Source organism: Scyliorhinus torazame, chromosome 17 (assembly GCF_047496885.1).
Source record: "Scyliorhinus torazame isolate Kashiwa2021f chromosome 17, sScyTor2.1, whole genome shotgun sequence".
NCBI classification, from domain to species: Eukaryota; Metazoa; Chordata; class Chondrichthyes; order Carcharhiniformes; family Scyliorhinidae; genus Scyliorhinus; species Scyliorhinus torazame.
The window spans coordinates 12,721,230-12,747,561 of record NC_092723.1 but is presented as its reverse complement, the minus strand read 5'-3'; the positions used below and the strand labels follow the sequence as shown (position 1 = coordinate 12,747,561).

Below are 26,332 nucleotides of genomic sequence, written 5' to 3'. Positions count from 1 at the left end.
CTTTACTTGTCCCTACTTTTCAAAGCTTTCAGAATAAAAGCTTGAGAGAAAGACTTGCATTTCTAAAGTGCATCGGAGCCAATGAGCTATTTCTCCTCATGCAACCACTGCTTTTAATGGCAACCACTGGCAGCAGGATTCTGCAAACACCACTGAGCTAAATGGTCACTTAATGGCTTTGGTTACGGGAGGAATGTTGGCCAAGGTATGGGGAGAGCAGCTTTCAAAAATAAGTGCCCTTCGTCCGCCTGAGGGGGCATATACAATCTTGGTTTAACATCTCGTCTGCAAGGCGGGACTCCGACAGTGTGGCTCTCCCTCAGTACTGCACTGAGCTGACAGCCAGCTTATTCGCTCAAAACCACACATTGGGAGAGCTGACTTTTTCTGAGGGCAGAGTACTTGCTGCGTGCATCAGGAAATCACTCCGTACATTCCTATCAATTGATTTAGAGGAATGAAAAATCATCGGCATCCAATAGGATACCTGGGAGAGGTCCTTTGGTCAAAACCACCCCCTAAACAGCAAATCCTCTGAAATGTGTCCGTCCTCTCCTAACTAGAACAGGAGGTCAGTGGAGATTTAGAGTAGCTCTTTGTCGGTGCCGGCTCGATGGGCCGTGGCGCCTTCTCTGTACTGCATGATTCTACGATTCGAAGAAGAGTTAATGCGCTAATCTAAGTGGAACTGTTCTGCTCAATTTCACTGAGATTTCTCTTGTCATTAAGAATCTGCCATCAAGACTTCTGGGTGCGGCGATGACCAGCTGAGTCGCACGTTTCGGCAGCTCCCGGTGAAACAGACTTTTGGGCTCTTGATAGGAGCCCCAACGGCAATTTTGACGGCTAAAAACACTGTGCGGTAAACCAGAAGGGAATCCCCCCTGGATACGGATGAAAAAAGGAGGAGAAAGTGGCCGGATTGCAGTGGATCCTTTAGAACAGCGGCAAGGAAGGCAAGCAAAAACCAAGATGGCGTCGGAAGGTGGCAGTTTAACATGGGGCCCTGAACAACAAGAGTTCTTGAAATGCTGTGTGGAAGAGCTCAAAAAGGAAATGAAGAAAGAGCTGTTGGCCCCGATACTACAGGCGATCGAAGGGCTAAAGGAGGAACAAAAGACCCAGGAGCGGGAGCTTCGGGTCGTGAAGGCAAAGGCAGCCGAGAATGAGGACGATATACAGGGCCTGGTGGTGAAGACGGAGACGCATGAGGCACATCAGAAACGATGTGTGGAAAGGTTGGAGGCACTGGAGAACAACGCAAGGAGGAACAACCTGAGGATTCTTGGTCTTCCTGAAGGTGCGGAGGGAGCGGACGTCGGGGCATATGTGAGCACGATGCTGCACTCGTTAATGGGAGCGGAGGCCCCGGTGGGTCCGTTGGAGGTGGAGGGAGCATACCGAGTGATGGCGCGAGGACTGAGAGCAGGAGAAATTCCCAGAGCCATAGTGGTGAGATTCCTCCGTTTTAAGGACAGAGAAATGGTCCTTAGATGGGCAAAGAAAACTCGGAGCAGTAAATGGGAGAACGCGGTGATCCGCGTTTATCAAGACTGGAGTGCGGAGGTGGCGAGAAGGAGGGCGAGCTTTAATCGGGCCAAGGCGGTGCTTCATAAAAAGAAGATAAAATTTGGAATGCTGCAACCGGCAAGACTGTGGGTCACATATCGAGGGAGGCACCACTACTTTGAGACGGCAGATGAAGCGTGGACTTTTATTGTGGAAGAAAAACTGGAATGAGCGGGTTATTAAAAAGAACGTTTGAACAAAGTGGTGGGGCAAATGTGGGGGGCGAAGAGGGGGGTTAAAAAGGGGGGAAAGAGGAGTTTTATGTACTAATCCTGCGATGTGGTAACTTTTCTCTCTTCCACAGGTGGTGATGGGGGGAGGAGGGGAGGTGGAGGAGATGGGGCATTGGCCATTGGGGGCGGGGCCAAGGGAGAAGCGCGGGCTTGGTTCCCGCGCTATGATAATCATGGCGGGAATAGAGAAGCAGGAAGGAGGGGCGTCGCACGGTGCGAGCCAAGGTCATGGGGGGAAGCCGAGGTCGGCCAGAGTTTGCTGACTTCTTGGAGCAACATGGGGGGAGTAATTACGCTAGCGGGGGATCTAGCGCGGGGGGGGGGTGGGAGGGGAGAATTACTGGGTTGCTGCTGCTGGGGAGAGGAGGGAGCTGGTATGGGAGGGGATGGGCGGGGGGGGGCACCGCCTGGGAGAGATACAGCTGCGTGGGAACCGGGTGAGGAGCTGGAAAAAGGGGATGGCTAATCGACAAGGGGGGGGGATAGGAAGCCCCCCAACCCGGCTGATCACGTGGATCGTGAGAGGGCTGAACGGGCCGATAAAGAGGGCACGGGTACTCGCACACCTTAAGAAACTTAAGGCAGATGTGGTTATGTTACAGGAAACGCACCTGAAACTGATAGACCAGGTTAGGCTACGCAAAGGATGGGTGGGGCAGGTGTTCCATTCGGGGCTAGATGCGAAAAACAGGGGGGTGGCTATATTAGTGGGGAAGCGGGTAATGTTCGAGGCAAAGACTATAGTGGCGGATAACGGGGGCAGATACTTGATGGTGAGTGGCAAACTACAGGGGGAGACGGTGGTTTTGGTAAACGTATATGCCCCGAACTGGGATGATGCCAATTTTATGAGGCGGATGCTAGGTCACATTCCGGACCTAGAGATGGGAAAGCTGATAATGGGGGGGAGATTTTAATACGGTGTTGGAACCAGGGCTGGATAGGTCGAAGTCCAGGACTGGAAGGAGGCCGGCAGCAGCCAAGGTACTTAAAGATTTTATGGAGCAGATGGGAGGTGTAGACCCGTGGAGATTTAGCAGACCTAGGAGTAAGGAGTTCTCGTTTTTCTCCTATGTCCATAAAGTCTACTCGCGAATAGACTTTTTTGTGCTGGGAAGGGCGTTGATCCCGAAGGTGAGGGGAACGGAGTATACGGCTATAGCCATTTCGGATCACGTTCCACACTGGGTAGACTTGGAGATAGGGGAGGAAACAGGAGGGCGCCCACCCTGGAGAATGGACATGGGACTAATGGCAGATGAGGGGTGTGTCTAAGGGTGAGGGGGTGCATTGAAAAGTACTTGGAACTCAATGATAATGGGGAGGTCCAGGTGGGAGTGGTCTGGGAGGCGTTGAAGGCGGTGGTTAGAGGGGAGCTGATATCAATAAGGGCACATAAAGGGAAGCAGGAGAGTAAGGAACGGGAGCGGTTGCTGCAAGAACTTTTGAGGGTGGACAGACAACATGCGGAAGCACCGGAGGAGGGACTGTACAGGGAAAGGCAAAGGCTACATGTAGAATTTGACTTGCTGACTACGGGCACTGCAGAGGCACAATGGAGGAAGGCACAGGGTGTACAGTACGAATATGGGGAGAAGGCGAGCAGGTTGCTGGCACACCAATTGAGGAAAAGGGGAGCAGCGAGGGAAATAGGGGGAGTGAGGGATGAGGAAGGAGAGATGGAGCGGGGAGCGGAGAGAGTGAATGGAGTGTTCAAGACATTTTATAAAAAATTATATGAAGCTCAACCCCCGGATAGGAGGGAGAGAATGATGGGCTTCTTGGATCGGCTGGAATTTCCCAAGGTGGAAGAGCAGGAAAGGGTGGGACTGGGAGCACAGATCGAGGTAGAAGAAGTGGTGAAAGGAATTAGGAGCTTGCAGGCGGGAAAGGCCCCGGGACCGGATGGATTCCCAGTCGAATTCTATAGAAAATATGTGGACTTGCTCGCCCCGGTATTGACGAGGACCTTTAATGAGGCAAAGGAAAGGGGACAACTGCCCCCGACTATGTCTGAAGCAACGATATCGCTTCTCTTAAAGAAGGAAAAGGACCCGCATTGACCTATTTCCCTCCTAAATGTAGATGCCAAGATCCTGGCCAAGTTAATGGCAATGAGAATAGAGGAATGTGTCCCGGGGGTGGTCCACGAGGATCAAACTGGGTTTGTGAAGGGGAGACAGCTGAACACGAATATACGGAGGCTGTTAGGGGTAATGATGATGGCCCCACCAGAGGGGGAAACGGAGATAGTAGTGGCGATGGATGCCGAGAAAGCATTTGATAGAGTGGAGTGGGATTATTTGTGGGAGGTGTTGAGGAGATTTGGTTTTGGAGAGGGGTATGTTAGATGGGTGCAGCTGTTGTATAGGGCCCCGATGGCGAGCGTGGTCACGAATGGACGGGGATCTGCATATTTTCGGCTCCATAGAGGGACAAGGCAGGGATGCCCTCTGTCCCCATTATTGTTTGCACTGGCGATTGAGCCCCTGGCGATAGCGTTGAGGGGTTCCAAGAAGTGGAGGGGAGTACTTAGAGGAGGAGAAGAACACCGGGTATCTTTGTATGCGGACGATTTGCTACTATACGTGGCAGACCCGGCGGAGGGGATGCCAGAAATAATGCGGATACTTGGGGAGTTTGGGGATTTTTCAGGGTATAAATTGAACATGGGGAAAAGTGAGTTGTTTGTGGTGCATCCAGGGGAGCAGAGTAGAGAAATAGAGGACCTACCGTTGAGGAAGGTAACAAGGGACTTTCGTTACCTGGGGATCCAGATAGCCAAGAATTGGGGCACATTGCATAGGTTAAATTTAACGCGGTTGGTGGAACAAATGGAGGAGGATTTCAAGAGATGGGATATGGTATCCCTGTCACTGGCAGGGAGGGTGCAGGCGGTTAAGATGGTGGTCCTCCCGAGATTCCTCTTTGTGTTTCAGTGCCTCCCGGTGGTGATCACGAAGGCTTTTTTTAAAAGGATTGAAAAGAGCATCATGGGTTTTGTGTGGGCCGGGAAGACCCGAGAGTGAGGAAGGGATTCTTACAGCGTAGCAGGGATGGGGGGGGGGGGGGGGGGGGGGGGGCTGGCACTACCGAGCCTAAGTGAGTATTTTTGGGCCGCTAATATTTCAATGGTGAGTAAGTGGATGGGAGAGGAGGAGGGAGTGGCGTGGAAGAGATTAGAGAGGGCGTCCTGTAGGGGGACTAGCCTACAGGCTATGGTGACAGCCCCATTGCCGTTCTCACCGAGGAACTACACCACAAGCTCGGTGGTGGTGGCTACACTGAAGATTTGGGGACAGTGGAGACGGCATAGGGGAAAGACTGGAGCCTTGGGGGGGTCCCCGATAAGAAACAACCATAGGTTTGCCCCGGGGGGAATGGATGGGGGATATGGAATGTGGCAAAGAGCAGGAATAACGCAACTGAAAGATCTGTTTGTGGATGGGAAGTTCGCGAGTCTGGGAGCGCTGACCGAGAAATATGGGTTGCCCCAAGGGAATGCATTCAGGTATATGCAACTGAGGGCTTTTGCGAGGCAACAGGTGAGGGAATTCCCGCAGCTCCCGACACAAGAGGTGCAGGACAGAGTGATCTCAAAGACATGGGTGGGGGATGGTAAGGTGTCAGATATATATAGGGAAATGAGGGACGAAGGGGAGACTATGGTAGATGAACTAAAAGGGAAATGGGAAGAAGAGCTGGGGGAGGAGATCGAGGAGGGGCTGTGGGCAGATGCCCTAAGCAGGGTAAACTCGTCGTCCTCGTGTGCCAGGCTAAGTCTGATTCAGTTTAAGGTATTACACAGGGCGCATATGACTGGAGCACGGCTCAGTAAATTTTTTGGGGTGGAGGATAGGTGTGCGAGGTGCTCGAGAAGCCAGCGAATCATACCCATATGTTTTGGTCATGCCCGGCACTACAGGGGTTTTGGATGGGGGTGACAAAGGTGCTTTCAAAAGTAGTGGGGGTCCGGGTCGAACCAAGCTGGGGGTTGGCTATATTTGGGGTTGCACAAGAGCCGGGAGTGCAGGAGGCGAGAGAGGCCGATGTTTTGGCCTTTGCGTCCCTAGTAGCCCGGCGCAGGATATTGTTAATGTGGAAAGAAGCCAAGCCCCCGGGGGTGGAGACCTGGATAAATGACATGGCAGGGTTTATAAAGCTGGAGCGGATTAAGTTCGTTCTAAGGGGGTCGGCTCAAGGGTTCACCAGGCGGTGGCAACCGTTCGTCGAATACCTCGCAGAAAGATCGATGGAATGGGAAAAAGAAGGCAGCAGCAGCAGCCCAGGATCGGGGGGGGGGGGGGGAGGGGGGGGAGGAGGAGGAACCAGAAGGACTCTCAGGGTTGTTAATATATACTGTATAATATGTATAGGTCGTTGCTACAGATAATTATATATTGGACTGTTAAATTATATTTTTGGAGAGTGTTACTTGTGACAAGGCAGTTGCCAATTAGGCAATTTTCATTTTTGTTATTTATTATTTATTCATTTTTTGTTTGTTTGTTTATAAAATAGGTCATTGTTATTTGTGTTGTTATAATATTGTGTAAAGGATGCACAATGTACTGTGTTGGTTGACCAAAAATTTTCAATAAAATATTTATTAAAAAAAAAGAATCTGCCATCAAATCTCTAGAGCAATTTGCTCCGATGTAAGTTCACAAAGGCCGAACGTCCACTAATGCCTGGTTCCAATTAGGAGTAACTCAATGCCATGGCCGCAAATAGGAACTACCTCTCTTGTGCGCAAGCTACAGGGGACTGGAGATGAGTAATAGTGGTGGGAGGGGGTGGGGGCAGGGAGAAGGGCCAGCATCAACTAGATGGCCTGAATGAACATCCTGAATGTTTTAATCTGGCACGAATTTTACTTCAGATAACAGACTGAGTATATGTATATTTGTTTCAATGTTCTCTTTATTGAGACAGTGTTCAACATTCTCAGCATGTGTTACAAGCACATCTGCTTTCTGTCTTCTTTATTCTCTCCATCAACCAAAACAGCGAGGCTGAATTTCAGCCTGCGTTAGCCGTGAGCGCGTACAGTGACTCGGGCTCAAAATACGGCGAGAATCAGGAAATGCGATACTCGCCAGCGAGATCACATTTGCCGATTTTCCAGGCCCCTCGCTGGTGACGTAACTAGGATCCTGCCACGGAAGGTCGTGAGCCGCATTTAAATACATTCAACTCTTATTAGCGAACCATCCTGCCAGGGCTTCCCCTCTCACTGAATATCCATCGGGCGTCGGCATTTACAACAGCTGCATAAAAGCGAGACAACTGGCGATCTCACCCCTGAAGGCGATATCGGAGGTGAGCGCTCAGGTCACCGTCACCCTCTGGGGTACCAATTGAAGAGCATGTGGGGGAGCCAGATAAATGTTGCTTGGGGCCGGGGTGGCGGGGGATTCAGTCTTGGCATCTCGGGGAGAGGAGTTGTCCGCAGGCCATAGTGGCTCTTCATGGTTTTGAGCGGGTTTGGCGGCCGATTTTGCAGGCATCGTTTCCCGTGTCCTCCTTGCTGGGTTTGTGGCGATATCACTGCTGACGGATTGCCCTTCCAGAGTGGCAGCCGGAAAGTGGGTGAGAGCAGGTGAATCCGCTAGGGGGGCGACTATGAGGTCCCTAGGTGGGGTCCCGTGAGGTGCCAGGCTGCATGGGCAGAATGGGGGACTCTGACAAGGGGTGATAACCGGCCTCCTGTGGGCTGAAGCCGCTCACACTGGGGAACGGCCAATGCAGTCAGAATGAACTCCCACACTCAGGCTGCACTTTGCAGCCCGAGGCCTGAGGTATGTGGAAGTTCAGAAGCACTGGTTATGGAGGCTAGCTTGTCAGGGAATAGGGTCTGGCTGGCTGTCCAAGCTGGAAGGCTTTGTAATTTGTTTCTGCGTTTATAGTGTAGGGCGGCTTGGTGGCACAGTGGTTAACACTGCTGCCTCACAGCTCTGGGGACCTGGGTTCAATTCCAGCCTCCGTCAGTTTGCACTTTCTCCCCGATTCTGCGTGGGTTTCCTCCGGGTGCTCCCACAGTCCAAACGATATACAGATCTTGTGGTAGCGTCCCTACCTCTGGGTTCCCGTCCGACTTGATGGCCGCATAAGTGGTGCTAATAATGTGGGTAAACAGGCTGGCTCTCAGCTTGTAAATCCTTCCAATGTGCCCGATAGACTGGGAGAGTTTCCTGATCAGGGTTACTGCAGAAGGCAATGGAAAACCACTGCAGCTCCTTGCCCAGCATAATCGATGGGAGCAATCCATTGGGAGTCCATGGCTGCCAACACCCTCTTTGGCCGTGGTATGTAGAGAAGGGGGAGAATGGCTTTAATTACTTCCCACAAATGTAGAGATAAGAATCTAAAAATGAGAAAAAAGCCAACCATCCCATCCATCCATCCTTCTCCAGCATTGAACCCAAAGCGAAAGCAAGATGTTGCCCAGTGAGGAACTTCATTTTAACATAGAAATGTGGATTTACGGTGGGTTCCAAAGGTGGCTTTCCCTAATGGCAGCAATTCTATCCAATAGTTTTGCCATTAATCCCTGATCTATTGGACAGAGATACTATCGATCACCATCGGACAGAGTGCACATTAATGAACAAGGGCGGCACGGTAGCCCAGTGGGTTAGCACTGTTGCTTCACAGCCTCGGGATCCCAGGTTCAATTCCCGGCTTGGGTCACTGTCTGTGCGGAGTCTGCACATTCTCCCCGTGTCTGCGTGGGTTTCCTCCGGGTGCTCCGGTTTCCTCCCACAAATCCCGAAAGACGTGTTTGTTAGGTGAATCGGACATTCTGAATTCTCCCTCAGTGTACCCGAACAGATACCGGAATGTGGCAACTAGGGGATTGTCACAGTAACTTCATTGCAGTGTAAACGCAAGCCTAATTGTGACAATAAAGATTATATTTTAATAAAAACTTTTAGTCTCGATCAGTCACACTGAACAGCATTGTGGCAACCCCATGCGATGCAATGATAATTGCTTTTAGCTCACTGTTTAAATATGGCAGCGGCATCTATTGTTCTGCTAATTATGCCACATTGAAATGATTTCTCTCCACAGACCCACATGAATCAATAAATATTCAAGATACCTTACGAAATAGGAAAATTTCAACATCTCCCACAGAATGTATGGACAACCACCTGCCCCCATTAGTTGTCTCACCAATTAAGGACAATTAATTATCTCACACACACATCCTGCACAGACCAGCCACTCGATTACGTATACAATACAAATTAATCTGAGCTGTTAAAGATTCTGATTTGAAGAATAACAAAGAAAAATAATTGTATTTGGAAGGTGTCTCTCACAGTAACTAAACATCCCAAAGTGCTTTACAGCCAGTAATCTGATCATCCCTTTCTCTTGGGATGGTGGCTGAGGCTGAATTATTACCCAGGTATCTTTGCAGTAGTGCTATGGGATATTTTACAGTCACTTGGCCAGGGCAGGGATGGACCTTGGTTTACATCTGATCCAAAAGATAGTACCTCAGGTAGTACCACTAGAGGGTCAGGCTTAGAATCACATAGAATCCCTCCAGTGCAGAAGGAGGCCCCTCGGCCCTGCACCGACTCTCTGAAAGAGCACCCTACCGAGGCCCACGTCCCCACCGTAGCCCTGTAACCCAGTATCCCCACCTAAACTTTTGGACACTATTTGAAATTTAGCATGGCCAATCGACCTAACCTGCACATCTTTGGGCTGTGGGACGAAACCGGAGCATCCGGAGGAAACCCGCAGACACGGGGAGAATGTGCAAACTTCACACAGTCACCCAAGGTTGGAATCGAACCCGGGTCCCTGGCGCTGTGAGGCAGCGGTGCTGACCTGGAAAGGCTAAGAAGCCAATGTGAATGTGTGTTACGTGACAGGAGGGAGCACGGTCGTGGGTTTCCAACCTCTACTGGGAAGATATCTTACATTTGCTCTGATAAGACAGCACCAGGCTCGAACCGGAGTGGAGGAAACAGCATCAGGGAAACTCAGTCATCGTTGCTTTAGGAACCAGCAGACCCAACAAAATAAATGTTGAGAAACATGTTTGTTTACTGCAGAAAAGATTTGTAATATCGGTGCTGGCTCTTTGCTGTCAAAATCTAGAACTAACCACGCTGCTCCATGCCCAGAGTCTAGTGTATTTTTCTTCTTCAAACATTTATCTAATTTATCTTGAACTGTGCAATTTTCTGCAGCACAGTATTCCATCGCTAAAGCAACCTTCATGTGAAGACATTTCTCCCAGCCACTCTCCTCATTCTGTCCTTAAACTGATGACTCCCCCCTTAAGACTGACTCCCTAACCAAAAGGAACTTACCTCTTCACGCGATCAAAATCCTGCTTAACATTAACCGCCTCCATAAAATCTACTTCTACTTTGCTTGCTGCAGTCAAGATGGTCCCAGTACCGGGTCACTGTCCGTGAGGAGTTTGCACATTCTCCCACGTTTGTGTGGGTCTCACTCCCACAACCCAAATATGTGCCGGGGAGGTGGATTGGCCACGCTAAATTGCAACTTAATTGGGAAAAAAAGAATTGGGTACTCTAAATTTAAAAACAAAGATGTTCTCAGTCTGCTTAAAGTCTAATTTCACATGAAATCTACCTACCCCGAATTTCACCCAAGTGAATGCTGTATGCTCCCTGTGACATTGATGCCCCCCCCCCCCCCCCCAAGTGAGAAGCCCAAAACAAAACTGTACTCAAACTGTAGCTTAAACAATATTTTATATAAGCTCGGAATCTCTGTTTTATTCCTGCACCCACTGCCCTACTTATCAAATTCCAACTTGTTTCAGCCTGTTAGATGGCTGTACCCACACTCAGATATTTTAATGCATTTTGTTTCTTACTCCCTGGATCTCTCTCTGTTCACACACATCCTTCACTGCTTTCCTACTAATGTAAATTCCCATTCTTTGCATTTCTTTCCAAAACATATGACTAGGTTTAATCATATTTGCATCATATTTCCCTCAGAGTCCGTGGGTGAGGAATGGGGCAGAATCTTACTGTGTGCGTGGGTGAGGAATGGGGCAGGATTTTACTGTGTGCGTGGGTGAGGAATGGGGCAGGATTTTACTGTGTGCGTGGGTGAGGAATGGGGCAGAATTTTACTGCATCCGTTACGGCGGGAGAGGGGGGCATAAAATGCGGCGAGACATTCAAAGGTCCATTGACATTGGAGGGACCATAAAACCCCGCACATGGGTACAGGTGAGACGAACTGCAGCTTCTGAAAATCCATCTGCTGGTAGACATATGCAGGTGCATTTGCGTCTGCACTTCCCAGAGCTATGATGCATTAATGTTGCGCTTGTTACATACATATCAAATGTTCAATGGGAATTTGGGGCTTTTCAGAAGCAATTATGGCAAAACAAAAATGACATTTGCCTACCTACCCCACTGTGAGTTGGATGCTGTCAAATCAGTGCCTCGCCTTGCTTCACTCAAATCACTGTTGTGACCCTGCTGATTTTTTTCTCACTTCACACAATTTACAAAACAATTACCTCCTCGTCAGAAAGGTACAGCCATTGTATCCTTAAAGGAGTGGAAAAATAAAGGGTTTCTTAAATTGGCCATGTGGTAAAAGTGAAGCTGAATGTTTTAGGAATCGTTTTATGAATAAAAACTGAATTAATTAAAAATATAATTAAGGTATCTATCCTTTGAATTTTACTTCCAAACTGATGAGCATGTTTGATGCATCGAGAGGAGATAGGACAGAAAGGAGAAGGCTGAAGGCACTTCTACTGCCGAATCTGTCATGCAATGTCACCGGTAAGGCCAGCATTTGCTGCCCATCCCTAATTGCTCATCCTAAGTGGCTCGTTAGGCCATTTCAGAGGGCATTTAAGAGCCAACCACATTGCTGTGGGTCTGGGGTCACATGTAGGCCAGACCGGGTAAGGACGGCAGATTTCCTTCCCGAAAGGACATTAGTGAACCAGATGGGTTTTTATGCCAATCAACAGTGGTTTCATGATTATCACTAGACTTTCAATTCCAGATTTTTATTGAATTCAAATTAAGCAACACTTTTATTTAGAGACAAGGCACAATCATTTAAGAGAGCAACATTAACCATATTGGGGTCCGTGCTCCTATCCCCATCTCCATAATCTCCTCTATTTTACCATCCGACACTCTATTCTCCTGACACCAACCTCTTTCCATCAATCCTCTCTTTCCCTCATTGACCTTTGGCTGCCTGGGTCCCAGTCTCTAAAATTCTCTGCTAAACCTCTTCATCTCTCTCTTAAAAATGCCCTCAGCATGGGAACCTACATAGGAACAGGGGTAGGCTATTCAGCCCCTCGAGCCTGTCCCGCATTTAATAAGATTGTGGCGGATCTGTGACCTCCCTCAATACATTTGCTCAACAAAAATCTATCACAGATTTAAAATGAAAAAAATTAACATCCATCTGATTAAAACGTATAAAATTCTAACAGGGTTGGACAGACTAGAGCCCGGGAGGATATATTCCCGGGCTGGGGATTCTAAAACCAGGGGACACAATCTCAGGATACAGGGCTGTTATAACCTGCCTGGATCCTATTGACTGGCCCTGTGTATATATTCTTGTAAATAAAATTACTTTCTGCTTGACTCTGCAGTGGGAAAATGGAATTGAGCTGGGGGATCAGTCATTAACATAGTGAATGGCGGAAAAGGTTCGAAAGGCTGAATAGACTAATCCTACTCCTTATTTCTATGTCTCACTTTCCACGAAAAGCTGGTGTGTTTGTGTGTGGTGGAGGGCGAGGTTGTATGGGGATGGGGGGGGGAGCGGGTTTATAAATATTTGTAACTTCATAAGGACTATGGGCGGCATTCTCCACCGTGCCGTACCCATTTTCTGGAGGATCCCACCGTCGGAGAATCCAGCCCTACAAGTTTGGAGGTTTCAACTTGAAGCATTGACTGCAACCAGGTACAACATTGCTCAGTCTTTAAATTAGTCTTCAAAAATTGAGAACATTACTTATATTCCTCTTGCTGTTCCTCCCTCATTCAGTGCTCACGTGCCCCCTCATAAAATGTGAATTTGAACAGTGGATAAACTTGCTGTGTCATTGGGGACATCCCAATAAATATGCATCAGCTGGGCTCAATAGTAGCAGCTTGTTCTTTGAATTCAAGGGCTATGGCTTTGTGTTCCGCATCAGCTGAACTTATGCTTCGGTGTAGCACCGAGGAAGGTTGTCAATGGTTCTGTTTTCTGGATGCAACCTTAAACCAAGGCTCTAGATGCATGTGGAGGTAGGTGAAAGAGGCCCCCAGGGCACTGTCTGAAGGAAATGGGTAGATTTCTTAAGTGACCTGATCAACATTTATCTCTCAACCCACACTCGCATATTAGATTAAGGTCACTTGTTCCACTGTTGCCTGTGGCTGTGCTTGCCCATAAGACAACAGTGACTACACTGGAAAAGTTATTAACTGGGTGTGGAGTATTTTGGGATGTCCTGAGGATGTGTTACAAAAACGCAAGCTCCTTGATTCCAAACTATAATGATGAGAGCCGGGATAGAGCACTTCAGAACATTATGCTTCTTGTGGAGGATTACATGCAACATAACCCAACAATTGTGTCATAAAGGAATTGTGCAATATTCAATCTTGTTGCAACAGTAATATCATTGTAATGTGTTGAATCCGAGCTTTTACAATACAGAAACCGCAGCACAACTGTTATCCCAGGATATGGTCGAATTAGGGTTTCTGTTTCGTTCCAAAGAAGCACAAGGATGGATCCCTGTCTTAAGGTTTTGACAGCTCCTCTTTAAGGCAGCACTGCCACTCCTCTAACATGTTATCTTTTTCCATTCACTTTGTTATAAGAACTGCAGAAGGGTAGAGATCTTTAAGGTTATGAGGGCTTGACAGGGCAGACAGAGAGAAGACGTTTCCACCAAAACTAGGGGCCATGAATATTGGGGGCTGGTTTAGCAGTGGGCTAAACAGCTGGCTTGTAATGCAGAACAATGCCAGCAGCGCGGGTTCAATTCCCATACCGGCCTCCCCGAACAGGCGCTGGAATGTGGCGACTAGGGGCTTTTCACAGCAACTTCATTGAAGCCTACTTGTGACAATACGCGATTATTATTTCATGGATGCAGCTAAGGGGATGTCAGTTAAGCACATGAGAATATAAAAGACGATGCCAATAGGGGTAGATAAAGGAGGGTGGAAGGAAGCTCTTGTAGATGTGGAAGCCGAAATGTATCATAACCAATGGGGCCAAATGGCCTATTTTGGTGTTGTACATTTTACGAAAATTCTATAAAAGCAAGGATTCAGGAGACAAGTCAAAAATTGTTGTCCCCTTTACATTTCGAACAAAGAACAAAGAAAAATTACAGCACAGGAACAGGCCCTTCGGCCCTCCAAGCCTGCGCCAATCCAGATCCTCTATCTAAAACTGTCGCCTATTTTCTAAGGATCTGTATCCCTCTTTAGTACTCTTGTGAATCTGTCCTGATGGGTGCAATGCAAAAAGCTTCAACAGCATGTTTCTTTTATTGGCAAATCTCACGTTCTGCACTATCAAACAACTACAAGTCAAGAATCAAATATCTTTATTACAGTAAGTAGCATGGAAGTAGATGGGTCCGTTTTAGTCCAATGTGTGCAGGAGGGTTTCCTGACGCTGTATGTAGATAGGCCAATGAGAGGCGAGGCCATATTGGATTTGGTACTGGGTAATGAACCAGGACAGGTGTTAGATTTGGAGGTAGGTGAGCACTTTGGTGATAGTGACCACAATTCTATTACATTTACTTTAGTGATGGAAAGGGATAGGTATATACCGCAGGGCAAGAGTTATATCTGGGGGAAAGGCAATTATGATGCGATGAGGCAAGACTTAGGCTGCATCGGATGGAGAGGAAAAATGCAGGGGATGGGCACAATGGAAATGTGGAGCTTGTTCAAGGATCAGCTACTGAGTGTCCTTGATAAGTATGTACCTGTCAGGCAGGGAGGATGTAGTTGAGCGAGGGAACCGTGGTTTACTAAAGCAGTTGAAACACTTGTCAAGAAGAAGAAGGAGGCTTATGTAAAGATGAGACGTGAAGGTTCAGTTAGGGCGCTCGAGAGTTACAAGTTAGCTAGGAAGGACCTAAAGAGAGAGCTAAGAATAGCCAGGAGGGGACATGAGAAGGCTTTGGCAGGTAGGATCAAGAATAACCCTAAAGCTTTCTATAGCTACATCAGGAATAAAAGAATGACTAGGGTAAGAGTAGGGCCAGTCAAGGGCAGTAGTGCGAAGTTGTGCTTGGAGTCCGAGGAGATAGGAGAGGTGCTAAATAAATATTTTTCATCAGTATTCACACAGGAAAAGGACAATGTTGTCGAGGAGAATACTGAGATACAGGTGACTAGACTAGAAGGGCTTGAGGTTCATAAGGAGGCGGTGTTAGCAATTCTGGAAAGTGTGAAAATAGATAAGTCCCCTGGGCCAGATCGGATTTATCCTAGGATTCTCTGGGAAGCTAGGGAGGAGATTGCTGAGCCTTTGAACTTTAAGTCATCTTTGGCTACAGGAATAGTGCCAGAAGACTGGAGGATAGCAAATGTTGTCCCCTTGTTCAAGAAGGGGAGTAGAGACAACCCCGGTAACTATAGACCAGTGAGCCTTACTTCTGTTGTGGGCAAAATCTTGGAAAGGTTTATAAAAAGCTGGCTGTTTAGCACAGGGCTAAATCGCTGGCTTTGGAAGCAGACCAAGGCAGGCCAGCAGCACGGTTCAATTCCCGTAACAGCCTCCCCAAACAGGCGGAATGTGGCGACTAGGGGCTTTTCACAGTAACTTCATTTGAAGCCTACTTGTGACAATAAGCGATTTTCATTTCATTTCAAAAGATAGGATATATAATCATCTGGAAAGAAATAATTTGATTAGAGATAGTCAACACGGTTTTGTGAAGGGTAGGTCGTGCCTCACAAACCTTATTGAGTTCTTTGAGAAGGTGACCAAACAGGTGGATGAGGGCAAAGCAGTTGATGTGGTGTATATGGATTTCAGTAAAATGTTTGATTAGGTTCCCCACGGTAGGCTATTGCAGAAAATACGGAGGCATGAGATTCAGGGTGATTTAGCAGTTTGGATCAGAAATTGGCTAGCTGGAAGAAGACAAAGGGCGGTGGTTGATGGGAAATGTTCAGACTGGAGTCCAGTTACTAGTGGTGTACCACAAGGATCTGTTTTGGGGCCACTGCTGTTTGTCATTTTTATAAATGACCTGGAGGAGGGCGTAGAAGGATGGGTGAGTAAATTTGCAAATGACACTAAAGTCGGTGGAGTTGTGGACAGTGCGGAAGGATGTTACAAGTTACAGAGGGACATAGATAAGCTGCAGCGCTGGGCTGAGAGGTGGCAAATGGAGTTTATCGCAGAAAAGTGTGAGGTGATTCATTTTGGAAGGAGTAACAGGAAGGCAGAGTACTGGGCTAATGGTAAGATTCTTGGTAATGCGGATGAGCAGAGAGATCTCGGTGTCCATGTGCATGGATCCCTGAAAGTTGCCACCCAGATTGAGAGGGTTGTTAAGAAGGCGTACGGTGTGTTAGCTTTTATTGGTAGAGGGATTGAGTTTCGGAGCCATGAGGTCATGTTGCACTGTACAAAACTCTGTTGCGGTAGCATTTGGAGTATTGCGTTCAATTCTGGTCGCCGCATTATAGGAAGGACGTGGAAGCATTGTAAAGGGTGCAGAGGAGATTTACCAGAATGTTGCCTGGTATGGAGGGAAGACCTTATGAGGGAAGGCTGAGGGACTTGAGGCTGTTTTCGTTAAAGAGAAGGTTAAGAGGTGACTTAATTGAGGCATACAAGATGATCAGAGGATTGGATAGGGTGGACAGTGAGAGCCTTTTTCCTCGGATGGTGATGTCTAGCACGAGGGGACATAGCTTTAAATTGAGGGGAGATAGATACAGGACAGATGTCAGAGGTAGGTTCTTTACTCAGAGAGTAGTAAGGGCGTGGAATGCCCTGCCTGCAACAGTAGCGGACTCGCCAACATATAAGGGCATTCAAATGGTCATTGGATAGACATATGGATGATAAGGGAATAGTGTAGATGGGCTTTAGAGTGGTTTCACAGGTCGGCGCAACATTGAGGGCCGAAGGGCCTGTACTGCGCTGTAATGTTCTATGTTCTAAGTCTCTTCACACATACCATTATACATAGAGGGATGGTGCACGCAGGTCTGATCGGTTACTGTAGGGTTAGAAATTACTTCTTGCATTTCATTTGCGTAAATGAGGACGAACTTCAGTGTTTACCATGTGACACTTTTGGACGGTCAACTTTGATTGTAAACCACACCCAGATCAGCCTTAGCATGTTCAGGTGATCGAGACAGCTTTCCCCTATCTAGCACTAAAACACACAGACGTTAACCGCAACCTCAGCAGGAGATCCCTACTCCAACCATCTGAACCTTTCCATTTGCTGCCTTTCCTGAGTGAAATTGATAATGTTGTATCAGATTGTGGGTATGGTTTTGTTCTGGTGTCCACACACACACACACATACCACTGGAAGCTGGGATGAGACCATTCAAACTCATTTCAATTGGTAAACTGCAGACATGGAACCCTCCGTGACCCAGCGAGCTGGGGGTGAGAGCTGACCCCAGATTGCAGGCACAGGTTGGCCAAGGTCTCACTGGCAGTGGGAGTATAGTTTGGAAACTTTTATATTTCCCGGCTGGAAAGAAAAATCTTAAACCACAAACTTTGAAAAAAACCGAAACCTTGCTGTTTTGGGCTGTGATCGATCATTCAGACGTCCTTATCATATTTGAATAATTGAAGCTCATGAATTATTTCAGAGAAGGGAGGCAGGGCACAGTCCTCTCTAGAGTAATGGAAATTTGTTGCTAGATTATTTTTCTTCCCGCTGTTCCTCTTGTGCCCATGCTGCTTCCTGCTACAGCCTGAGCATGCCAGCTTTCATTGTTTCTTCCCGAAAGGACACTTTCAATGCAAAAGCCTTGGCAGAAATTGTCAACAGGGGGGGGGTTTGACTACTGAAGGGACAGCACACCTCAGCTTGCTCCTGACACCTGGGGTGGTGCTTACACACCCTGGGATGGTTTGTCATCTTTACCGCCTGGAGCTGGTAATTACATAGAGAGTAGGGTACAAAAACAGGCCATTCAGCCCCACCGGTCCATGTTGGTGCTTAGGGTCAGCAAGAGCCACCATCCGCCCCCTCTTCATCTAATCCCGTCCCCCTAACCTTCTGTTCCATTCTCCCTTATGCGTTTATCCACCTTCCGCTTAAACGGAGGTGGGAGAGACTCCTGGTCATTGACACCTCTCAAGCTATCAGCCTCTGGCAACAGGCTAGTGAGCTGTTCCAGGGTAAAAACACCACGCGATGGGATAGATGAGAGTCTGCCTTGTGCACCAGTAGGTGCGGATCGTGAAACAACAAACTCTTCAATGGAAAAGGTAACTTCACCTGAAATGGAAACGACAAACAGGAAACCAAGAGCAGATTTGTAGGAGGCGATTTTGAGCCCGCTCTAGCCGTGCGTGCGATTGGTGACACTGCCAGGAAATCCCGTGAGAATCGGAAAACGCGAATTCTCTCCAGAGAGATCATGGGCGGGTTTCTCGATCCCGCCGCACCAGATTTCTGGTTCGGCGCGCCGGCGGGATGCTCCGTTTCGCCGGCTGGTCAATGGGGTTTCCCATTGTGGGGCAGCCCCACGGTGTCGGGAAACCCCCGGGCTGCCGGCAAAATGGAGCATCCCGACGGCAGAGAATTCAGCCTCACGTCTCCCGATTTTCCTTGCCCACCCCCGCCAGCAAGGTTAGTTTTATTTGAATAGATTTCCATGTAATTTAATATTATTAACGCGCCCCCGCCACCTGATCCCCCCCTCCCCACTCTAAATATTCATACCTTGTCAACGTGACGTTACATTGGTGAGGTTTACCGCAGGTTTGGCCAAATGGGAAGTAGTGATCCCTCTGGGGGTGCAGAGGTATGTATAATCCCCGGGGGGGGTGGGGAGGGGGCGTGAGAGAGGGACATGCCCGGGCACTGCCATGTTGACACAGTGTCAACCTAGTGGTGCCAACCTGTGCCCGGAGTAGTGCCAGGGGTGGGCCCTGGTGGGAACCCCATGGGCATGGGGGTGGCTGGGGGGGAGGGGGGGGGACATTTTCTTGCGAATGTGGGATGGGGGAGCAGGCCCCGAGGGGTGGCGGGAAAGTGTCGATGGTGATACATCCGCGGCGGCGGCGGGGGTGGGATGCCAGCTATGATTTTCGGGGCTGGGAGAGGGGGGGACCCGTGATCGCTCCGTGGTAGGGGTTAGCGGCCATTAAGTTGCAGTGCTGAGAAAGATGGCGCCCTGATCTCTGTGGAGCCATTCGCCAACTCTGTCAGACCCCATCCTGCCAGAGTGACCACACCGGCTCATTTTCCTTTCTTCACAGAGGATCAATAGTTGGAGAGAAAACTGGTCTGTGCAACTGGAGAGTTACACGGCAGTTTTCAGTTACATCCTGACACCCTTCCAAATTCTAGTAAGGGTCCACCTGTCGACTTTTTGGGAACTGTCTTGAACATACATTCTACAGATAACATCTCAGAAGAGAAGCAATAGGAATCTTTTTGAGATTGTGGTTAAAATATGTTCTAGTGGTAGATTAGAGAAAGTCTTTGTGATGAAGCAGCCATGCTATAGCTGATCTGGGCATGCCTTATAGTTACAGCGACTGGTCAAATGTGTTACACTGTTATTCTTCCTCAATGAGTAAATACAAAGCAAAATAAATTTCATGTCCTCCAACACGTTAGGATTATAAATCATGCCCACATACTATTCCCCCACGTCTAATAGTAAATATGAAGGTGCGACTTCTACATTGCATATTGCATTAAAGAAACTTTCTTGACTTGTCTTTGGAATGCCTGAATTATATTACATGGAATTTTCAGCGTTGAAACAAGTCAATTGATCTAATTGGGTCTGTGGCGGTGTTTATGGTCCACATGCCCCTCCTCCTACCCTGTTCTCTCCCTGTAACCCAATCAGCACGTTCTTTTTATTTTTGTCTCTTTTATGTGATTATCCAGATTCCTTTTAAATGTATCTAGGCCGTGCCCCTCAGCTATCCCCTTTGACAGCGAGTTCCGCATTCACATCATTGCCGGGGTAAGGAATTTCTCCTGAATTCCCTATTGAATTTATAAGTGACTATCTTATATTTACAACTGCTGCTTTTGATTACCCATATATCTTGGGTAATCCCAATATGGTTATTCACAGGGGCAGCACGGTAGCATTGTGGATAGCACAATTGCTTCACAGCTCCAGGGTCCCAGGTTCGATTCCGGCTTGGGTCACTGTCTGTGCGGAGTCTGCACATCCTCCCCGTGTGTGCGTGGGTTTCCTCCGGGTGCTCCGGTTTCCTCCCACAGTCCAAAGATGTGCAGGTTAGGTGGATTGGCCATGATAAATTGCCCTTCGTGTCCAAAATTGCCCTTAGTGTTGCGTGGGGTTACTGGGTTATGGGGATGGGGTGGAGATGCTGACCTTGGGTAAGCTACACTTTCCAAGAGCTGGTGCAGACTTCTGCACTGTAAATTCTATGAATTCTATGATAATCTTGACATCTCCACTATCAAATCATTTCAAAATTCCTGAGATCTGTACCAGGTCACCTCTCTGGAGAAAATATGCCAGTCAGTTAAGCCATTCCAGATAGTTAATCTGGCAGAGCAAACTGCACAGCCTGTCGAGGACCTGCCTGATATTCTGTCCATTGAAATGACCACCTTCTTGAACCCATTGTCCCTGTACCTCCAACAACAAATACGAGGAATTCACAATCTTCTTTGCCGCGAAGACTGAGACCGCTCCATCAACTGTCTCTGCCACTTTCCTAACTTCACCAAGGTTCACCCCACCCCCGGCTCCTGTCCTGAACTCACATCCTTATCTCGTTTCTCTCCTATCTCTTCCCATGTCCTTTCCGAGCTTATCATGAGACCCACCTCAAACTCCCTCCACCCCAGCTCCCAGTCAGACTGCAGGCCATCAAACTCCTTTCCTTCCTTCCTTCCTTCCTCTTTCGCCTGTCCCCCATGTTAGGTGGGGTCTTTGCACTGCTGATTGATCACTCAACGCTTTACAGCATTAGAGATGCTACACAAGTGCAGGTTGTTGTTGTTATGTGTGATCGACCACCCCACATGTTCCAAACAAAAATCTATCACTTTCACTTTTACATCCAGAGTTAAGGACAGAGATTAGAAGTGCTGATTTTTCCATTTTCCTATTTGGGGAATAATGGAGGCCCCTGAGCAGTCAATGGTAGAGGACTGATCTTAAACTTCCATTTGCAGGCTGGAAAGCTGTGAAAGATTGGGAGGGTGGGGGGAGAAAAGTTTTAAAACTGAGGTCTAATCAACATCGTCGACAGCCAGTTCCAGATGAAAGGACTGGCAACATGTTAACCACCTCCTGTCCAACCTCTCTGGAGGCAAAGGCCGCCCTAAGAGACTCACATTCAGAATGAGCACCTAGGCAAAAAAAAACCTACCTCGGTAAGTACATGAGGGAGAAAGGAACGGAGGGAAATATTGTTCGGGTGAGATGAAATAAGATGGGGAGAGGCCTGTGTCGATCGGTTAACCTGACTGGTCTGTATCTCCTCCTATTATGCAACTTTATGTATGGATTCAATTCCCTTTCAAAAGTTAATATTGAATCTTCTTCCGGTACTGTTTCAAGCAAAGTATTCTAGATTGTAACAGCTTACAGCATCTTTAAAAAATAAATCCTTATCTCCCCCATGCTTTGGGCGAGAGAAGAAGGAGTAAAAGAAAACAAAATAAAACCAGGAAAAGCTGGAGGTGCTCAGGGGGTCAGGCAGCATCTGTGCGGAGAGATACCGAGCTCGTGGTGTAGCTCATCAGAACGGAAGAGAGGTAGCCAACCAGATTAACTTGGCTTCTTTCTCTATCTCTCGCCACAGATGCTGGTTGACCTGCTGACTATTTCCAGCATTTTTCTGTTTGCATCTCAGATTTCCAACACCCCCGGGCACATCGGTTTGGCGAAGAAAACAATAATTACTTGAAAATGCAAAAAGACAAAATATATTGATGCACTTATATTGTGCAGGCATGGTGCATGGTATCATTTTCACGACAATGCCACTGGCACCCACACGCTCCCTCGCAGGTCAAATGACTGCCATGTCGAAGATGCCAGGGTTTAAGCCAAGCTTGCTAAATGCAAACCTAGAGCGCTCAGCAATGGGTCAAATTTGGTCCAGCAATAGCACAAATCGGCATAAAGCCCTCCTGAGAGTTTGACCCCCCCCCCCCCCCCCCCACCTCCTCATTTATACTTCTGACAGCTCTTTCTGCTAGGTGATTTGACAAGTCATTTGTCTTGAGTGTTTCTTCTTGCAGTTGCCCAGGAGGCACGGAGCTGGGGAGGTAACAGGGCAGGAGAAGATCTCCCCTGGTTAACCTGTGCGGTGGAAATGCCTTCACCAGCCTCCAGACCATGCCTGAGCCACATGAGAAAGATTCACCTGGCTCACGCCTGAGCGCCTGAGGTGAAACGAGAAGCAATGAATAAACTGCACACAAATGACCAAAGAAATGACCGAAGAAAGACTGCTTCTTTGCAACACTGCGTCTTAACATGCTCGACCCTCAAATGCTGGAACCCATTTAGCTAAAGTTATGTAAAAAAAGCATCCCTCTAGGGCGAGGGGGAGAGAGCAGAACAGCTTTACTCGCCTTCACGAGAGAAAGTGAAAGTAACATTTGGAAGCTTCCCCATAAGATCATTTGCAAAGAGTATTCCAAAAATCGGGCTCGCGTCTGGGTGGGAGGGGAGGGGGGGGGGGAGGGAGACAGAACCCCAACATGATGCAAGTGAGACATTTCTTTTTCTATCACATCAGACAGCCAAGTCCCCCTCTTTCCACAAATGCGCACAAGGATCTGCAGGGCGGGTTAATCAGTTACCTGGGCTTTCCAGAATGTACCTTGCTTCTTCATAGGGAGCAGATGTTGGTTATGCACGATAAAGGTTCGGATCTCAAGGGCAACGCACATCGCAACGCACATCGCTGGGGAGCCGCTGATGAGACATGTCCTGTGGGCGCTCTCTCACTCTCACTCTCTCTCACACACATGCAGACAGACACAAGGCAGTGGCTTGGTGAATACAGTAACCCACCCCCTGACACATGTGATTTCCCGGCAGCTCTGCAGTTTCAGCTGTTGCTGTGGGGAAGCCTGGTGCCTGTGTGAGTTGCTGGGGGGTGAGAGAGAGGGGCTGGTTCCAAACACACACAGTGTCCAGTACCTCCACATAGCCCGGGACGCCCCCCTCCCTCAATTCAGTGTCCCGTGCCATCCTCAAGTTAGTGAAGTTTCTACCACACAGTAAAATAAACTGCACACGTTGGGAATCAGATAAATGCTGCAAGAACTCAGCAGCGGCCTGTGGAGAGAGAAACAGAGCTCATGATAAAGAAGGGTCACACCGACTCAAAATATTCAACTCAAAGCAAAACTCCAGGGATCTGGAAATAAGCTGTTTCTGTTTTTCTATTGTGCTCTACACTGTGTCCAATTCCACTGGTGTTCTGCACTTTTCCCAGTGCACTGTTCAACCTCCAGCACAGTGGCCACAATCATTGAACCCCTATAGCGTAGAAGGAGGCCATTCGGCCCATTGAGACGGCACCGAGCTAGGCTCATTCCCCCCCCCCCCCCCCCTCACCCTCCCCCACAATCCCCGTAACCCGGGCATCCCTGGACACTAAGGGGCAATTTTTCATGTCCAATCCGCACCATCTTTGGGCTGTGGTAGGAAACAGGAGCACCCGGAGGAAACCCACGCAGACACGGAGAGAAATGCAAACTCCACACAGGCAGTCACCCGAGGTCAGAATCGATCCTGAGTCCCTGGCGCTGTGAGGATTCAGGGCAAACCATTTCGGACAGAGCTGAGGAGACATTTCTTCACCCACAGAGTGGTGGGCCTGTGGAATTCATTACCACAGGAAATAGTTGATGCTAAAACTTTGAATATATTCAAGAGGCGGCTGGATATAGCACTTGGGGAGAATGAGATCAAAGGCGATGGGGAGAAAGCAGGATTAGGCTGGTTTCACTAGCTCCAATCAGTTTACTATATATTCAGGATCATTTAACGTGATTAAGGCAAAAAAGTGCTGCTTTGGGACTCCCTGGGAGTTTGGTGAGTTGGTGATTTAAAGTGTTAATCTTGTTCTTGAAAAATCTAGTCTAGTCTGTCAGAGACAACTTGATCGAAACGTACAAGATCCTGAGGGTTGATGTGGAGAGGGTGTTTCCTCTTGTGGGTGAATAGGTGCTGCTGTTTATAAATAAGGGGTCGCCCTTTTCGGACAGAGGTGAGGAGAATATTTTTCTCTCAGAGGGTTGTGAGTCTTTGGAACTCTCTGACTCAAAAGGTGATGGAAGCAAGATCTTGGGAATATTTGTAAAGCAAGTTAGATGGATTCTCGATAAGCACGCGGGTGAAAGGTTATCGGGGGGGGGGGTGGGATTGTGGAGTAGAGGTTACAATCCGATCAGCTGTGATCTTATTGGACGGCAGCACAGGCTGGAGGGGCCGAGTGGCCCGCTCTTGTCCCTATTTCACACATCCATGTGTTCATATGTCAAGTCCAGTTCAGGCCCCAGTACTGTATTCCACTGGGTCGAGCTTCCAGATTACCCTGATACCGTGCTTCGTAGAGAACAGAGAAACGGAGGAGGCTATTAAGCAACTGGAGCCTGTTCCACTTTTTGAGTGAGATATTGGCTGCTCTGCCACTTAATTCCATATTTAGCCCCTCCTGCCCTTACCCCATATCCCATTGTACTTTTGGCTCACACAATCTAGCAATCGTAGATTTAAAATTAATAATTGATCTGTTGGCAGAAGAGATCTCCAATATTCCAACGCCCTTTGTGCGAAGAAGTGTTTCTTAATTTCGCTCCTCAAAGATCACAGAATCATAAGATCCCTACAGTGCAGAAGGAGGCCATTTGGCCCATCGAGTCTGCACCAACCCTCTGAAAGAGCACCCTACCTAGGCCCAATTCCCCACCCTGTAAACCCACCTAACCTTTGGACACTAAGGGGCAATTTAGCGTGGCCAATCCACCTTAACCTTTGGACTGTGGGAGGAAACCGGAGCACCCGGAGGAAACCCACTCAGGCACGGGGAGAACGTGTAAACTCCACACAGACAGTTGCCCGAGGTCGGAATCAAATCTGGGTCCCTGGCGCTGGGAGACCGTGCCGTCCCTGCCTCTAATTTTTAAACTACGTCCCCCAGTTCTCTTGACCAGCAGAAATATTCTTTCTATCAACCTTATCTTGTTGCATTAATACCTTGAAAACTTTGATCGCATCACCCTTTAACATTCTAAATTCCAGGGAACGCAGCTCTAGTTTATGTTATCCTGCCACCCAATTTAACCCTTGAAATCCAGGCATCATTCTGGTGTATCACTGCACACTCTCCCAAGATCAATGTATCCTTCCTAAGATGTGGTGCTCAGCACTACTTACGTTAACTCCAGGTGTGGTCCAGCCAGGACTTTGTAAAGATGCAGCGTAACGTCTACCACCATGTATTTTAGTTTTCTGGATATAAAGGCCTGCAATCCTCTTTGTCTTTTTTGTTGATTTTCTCTACTGGTTCCTGACATTTTAATGATCTACATACCTGGATTGGATTGGATTGGATTTGTTTATTGTCACGTGTACCGATGTACAGTGAAAAATATTTTTCTGCGAGCAGCTCAACAGATCATTAAATACATGGGAAGAAAAGGGAATAAAAGAAAATACATAATAGGGCAACACAACATATACAATGTAACTACATAAGCACTGGCATCGGATGAAGCATACAGGGTGTAGTGTTAATGAGGTCAGTCCATAAGAGGGTCATTTAGGAGTCTGGTGACAGTGGGGAAGAAACTGTTTTTGAGTCTGTTCGTGTGTGTTCTCAGACTTCTGTATCTCCTGCCCGATGGAAGAAGTTGGAAGAGTGAGTAAGCCGGGTGGGAGGGACCTTTGATTATGCTGCCTGCTTTCCTCAGGCAGCGGGAGGTGTAGATGGAGTCAATGGATGGGAGTCAGGTTCGTGTGATGGACTGGGCGGTGTTCATGACTCTCTGAAGTTTCTTGCGGTCCTGGGCCGAGCAATTGCCATACCAGGCTGTGATGCAGCCCAATAGGATGCTTTCGATGGTGCATCTGTAAAAGTTGGTAAGGGCTAATGTGGACATGCTGAATTTCCTTAGTTTCCTGAGGAAGTATAGGTGCTGTTGTGCTTTCTTGGTGGTAGTGTCGACGTGGGTGGGCCAGGACAGATTTTTGGAGATGTGCACCCCTAGGAATTTGAAACTGCTAACCATCTCCACCTCGGCCCTGTTGATGCTGACAGGGGTGTGT

The 26,332-nt window shown here is 48.1% G+C and overlaps 1 protein-coding gene across 1 annotated transcript in view; it reads right to left on the bottom strand.

The window, feature by feature from the left end:
- Nucleotides 1-23,027, bottom strand: part of LOC140393721 (uncharacterized) — an 87,797-nt gene extending 64,770 nt beyond the window's left edge. Inside the window, exon 1 of the mRNA XM_072480039.1 lies at nucleotides 22,855-23,027. Coding sequence (XP_072336140.1) covers nucleotides 22,855-22,956 — 102 coding nt within the window. The 5' untranslated portion in view covers nucleotides 22,957-23,027. The remainder of the gene's footprint in view (nucleotides 1-22,854) is intronic.
- Nucleotides 23,028-26,332: the final 3,305 nt, after the last annotated feature.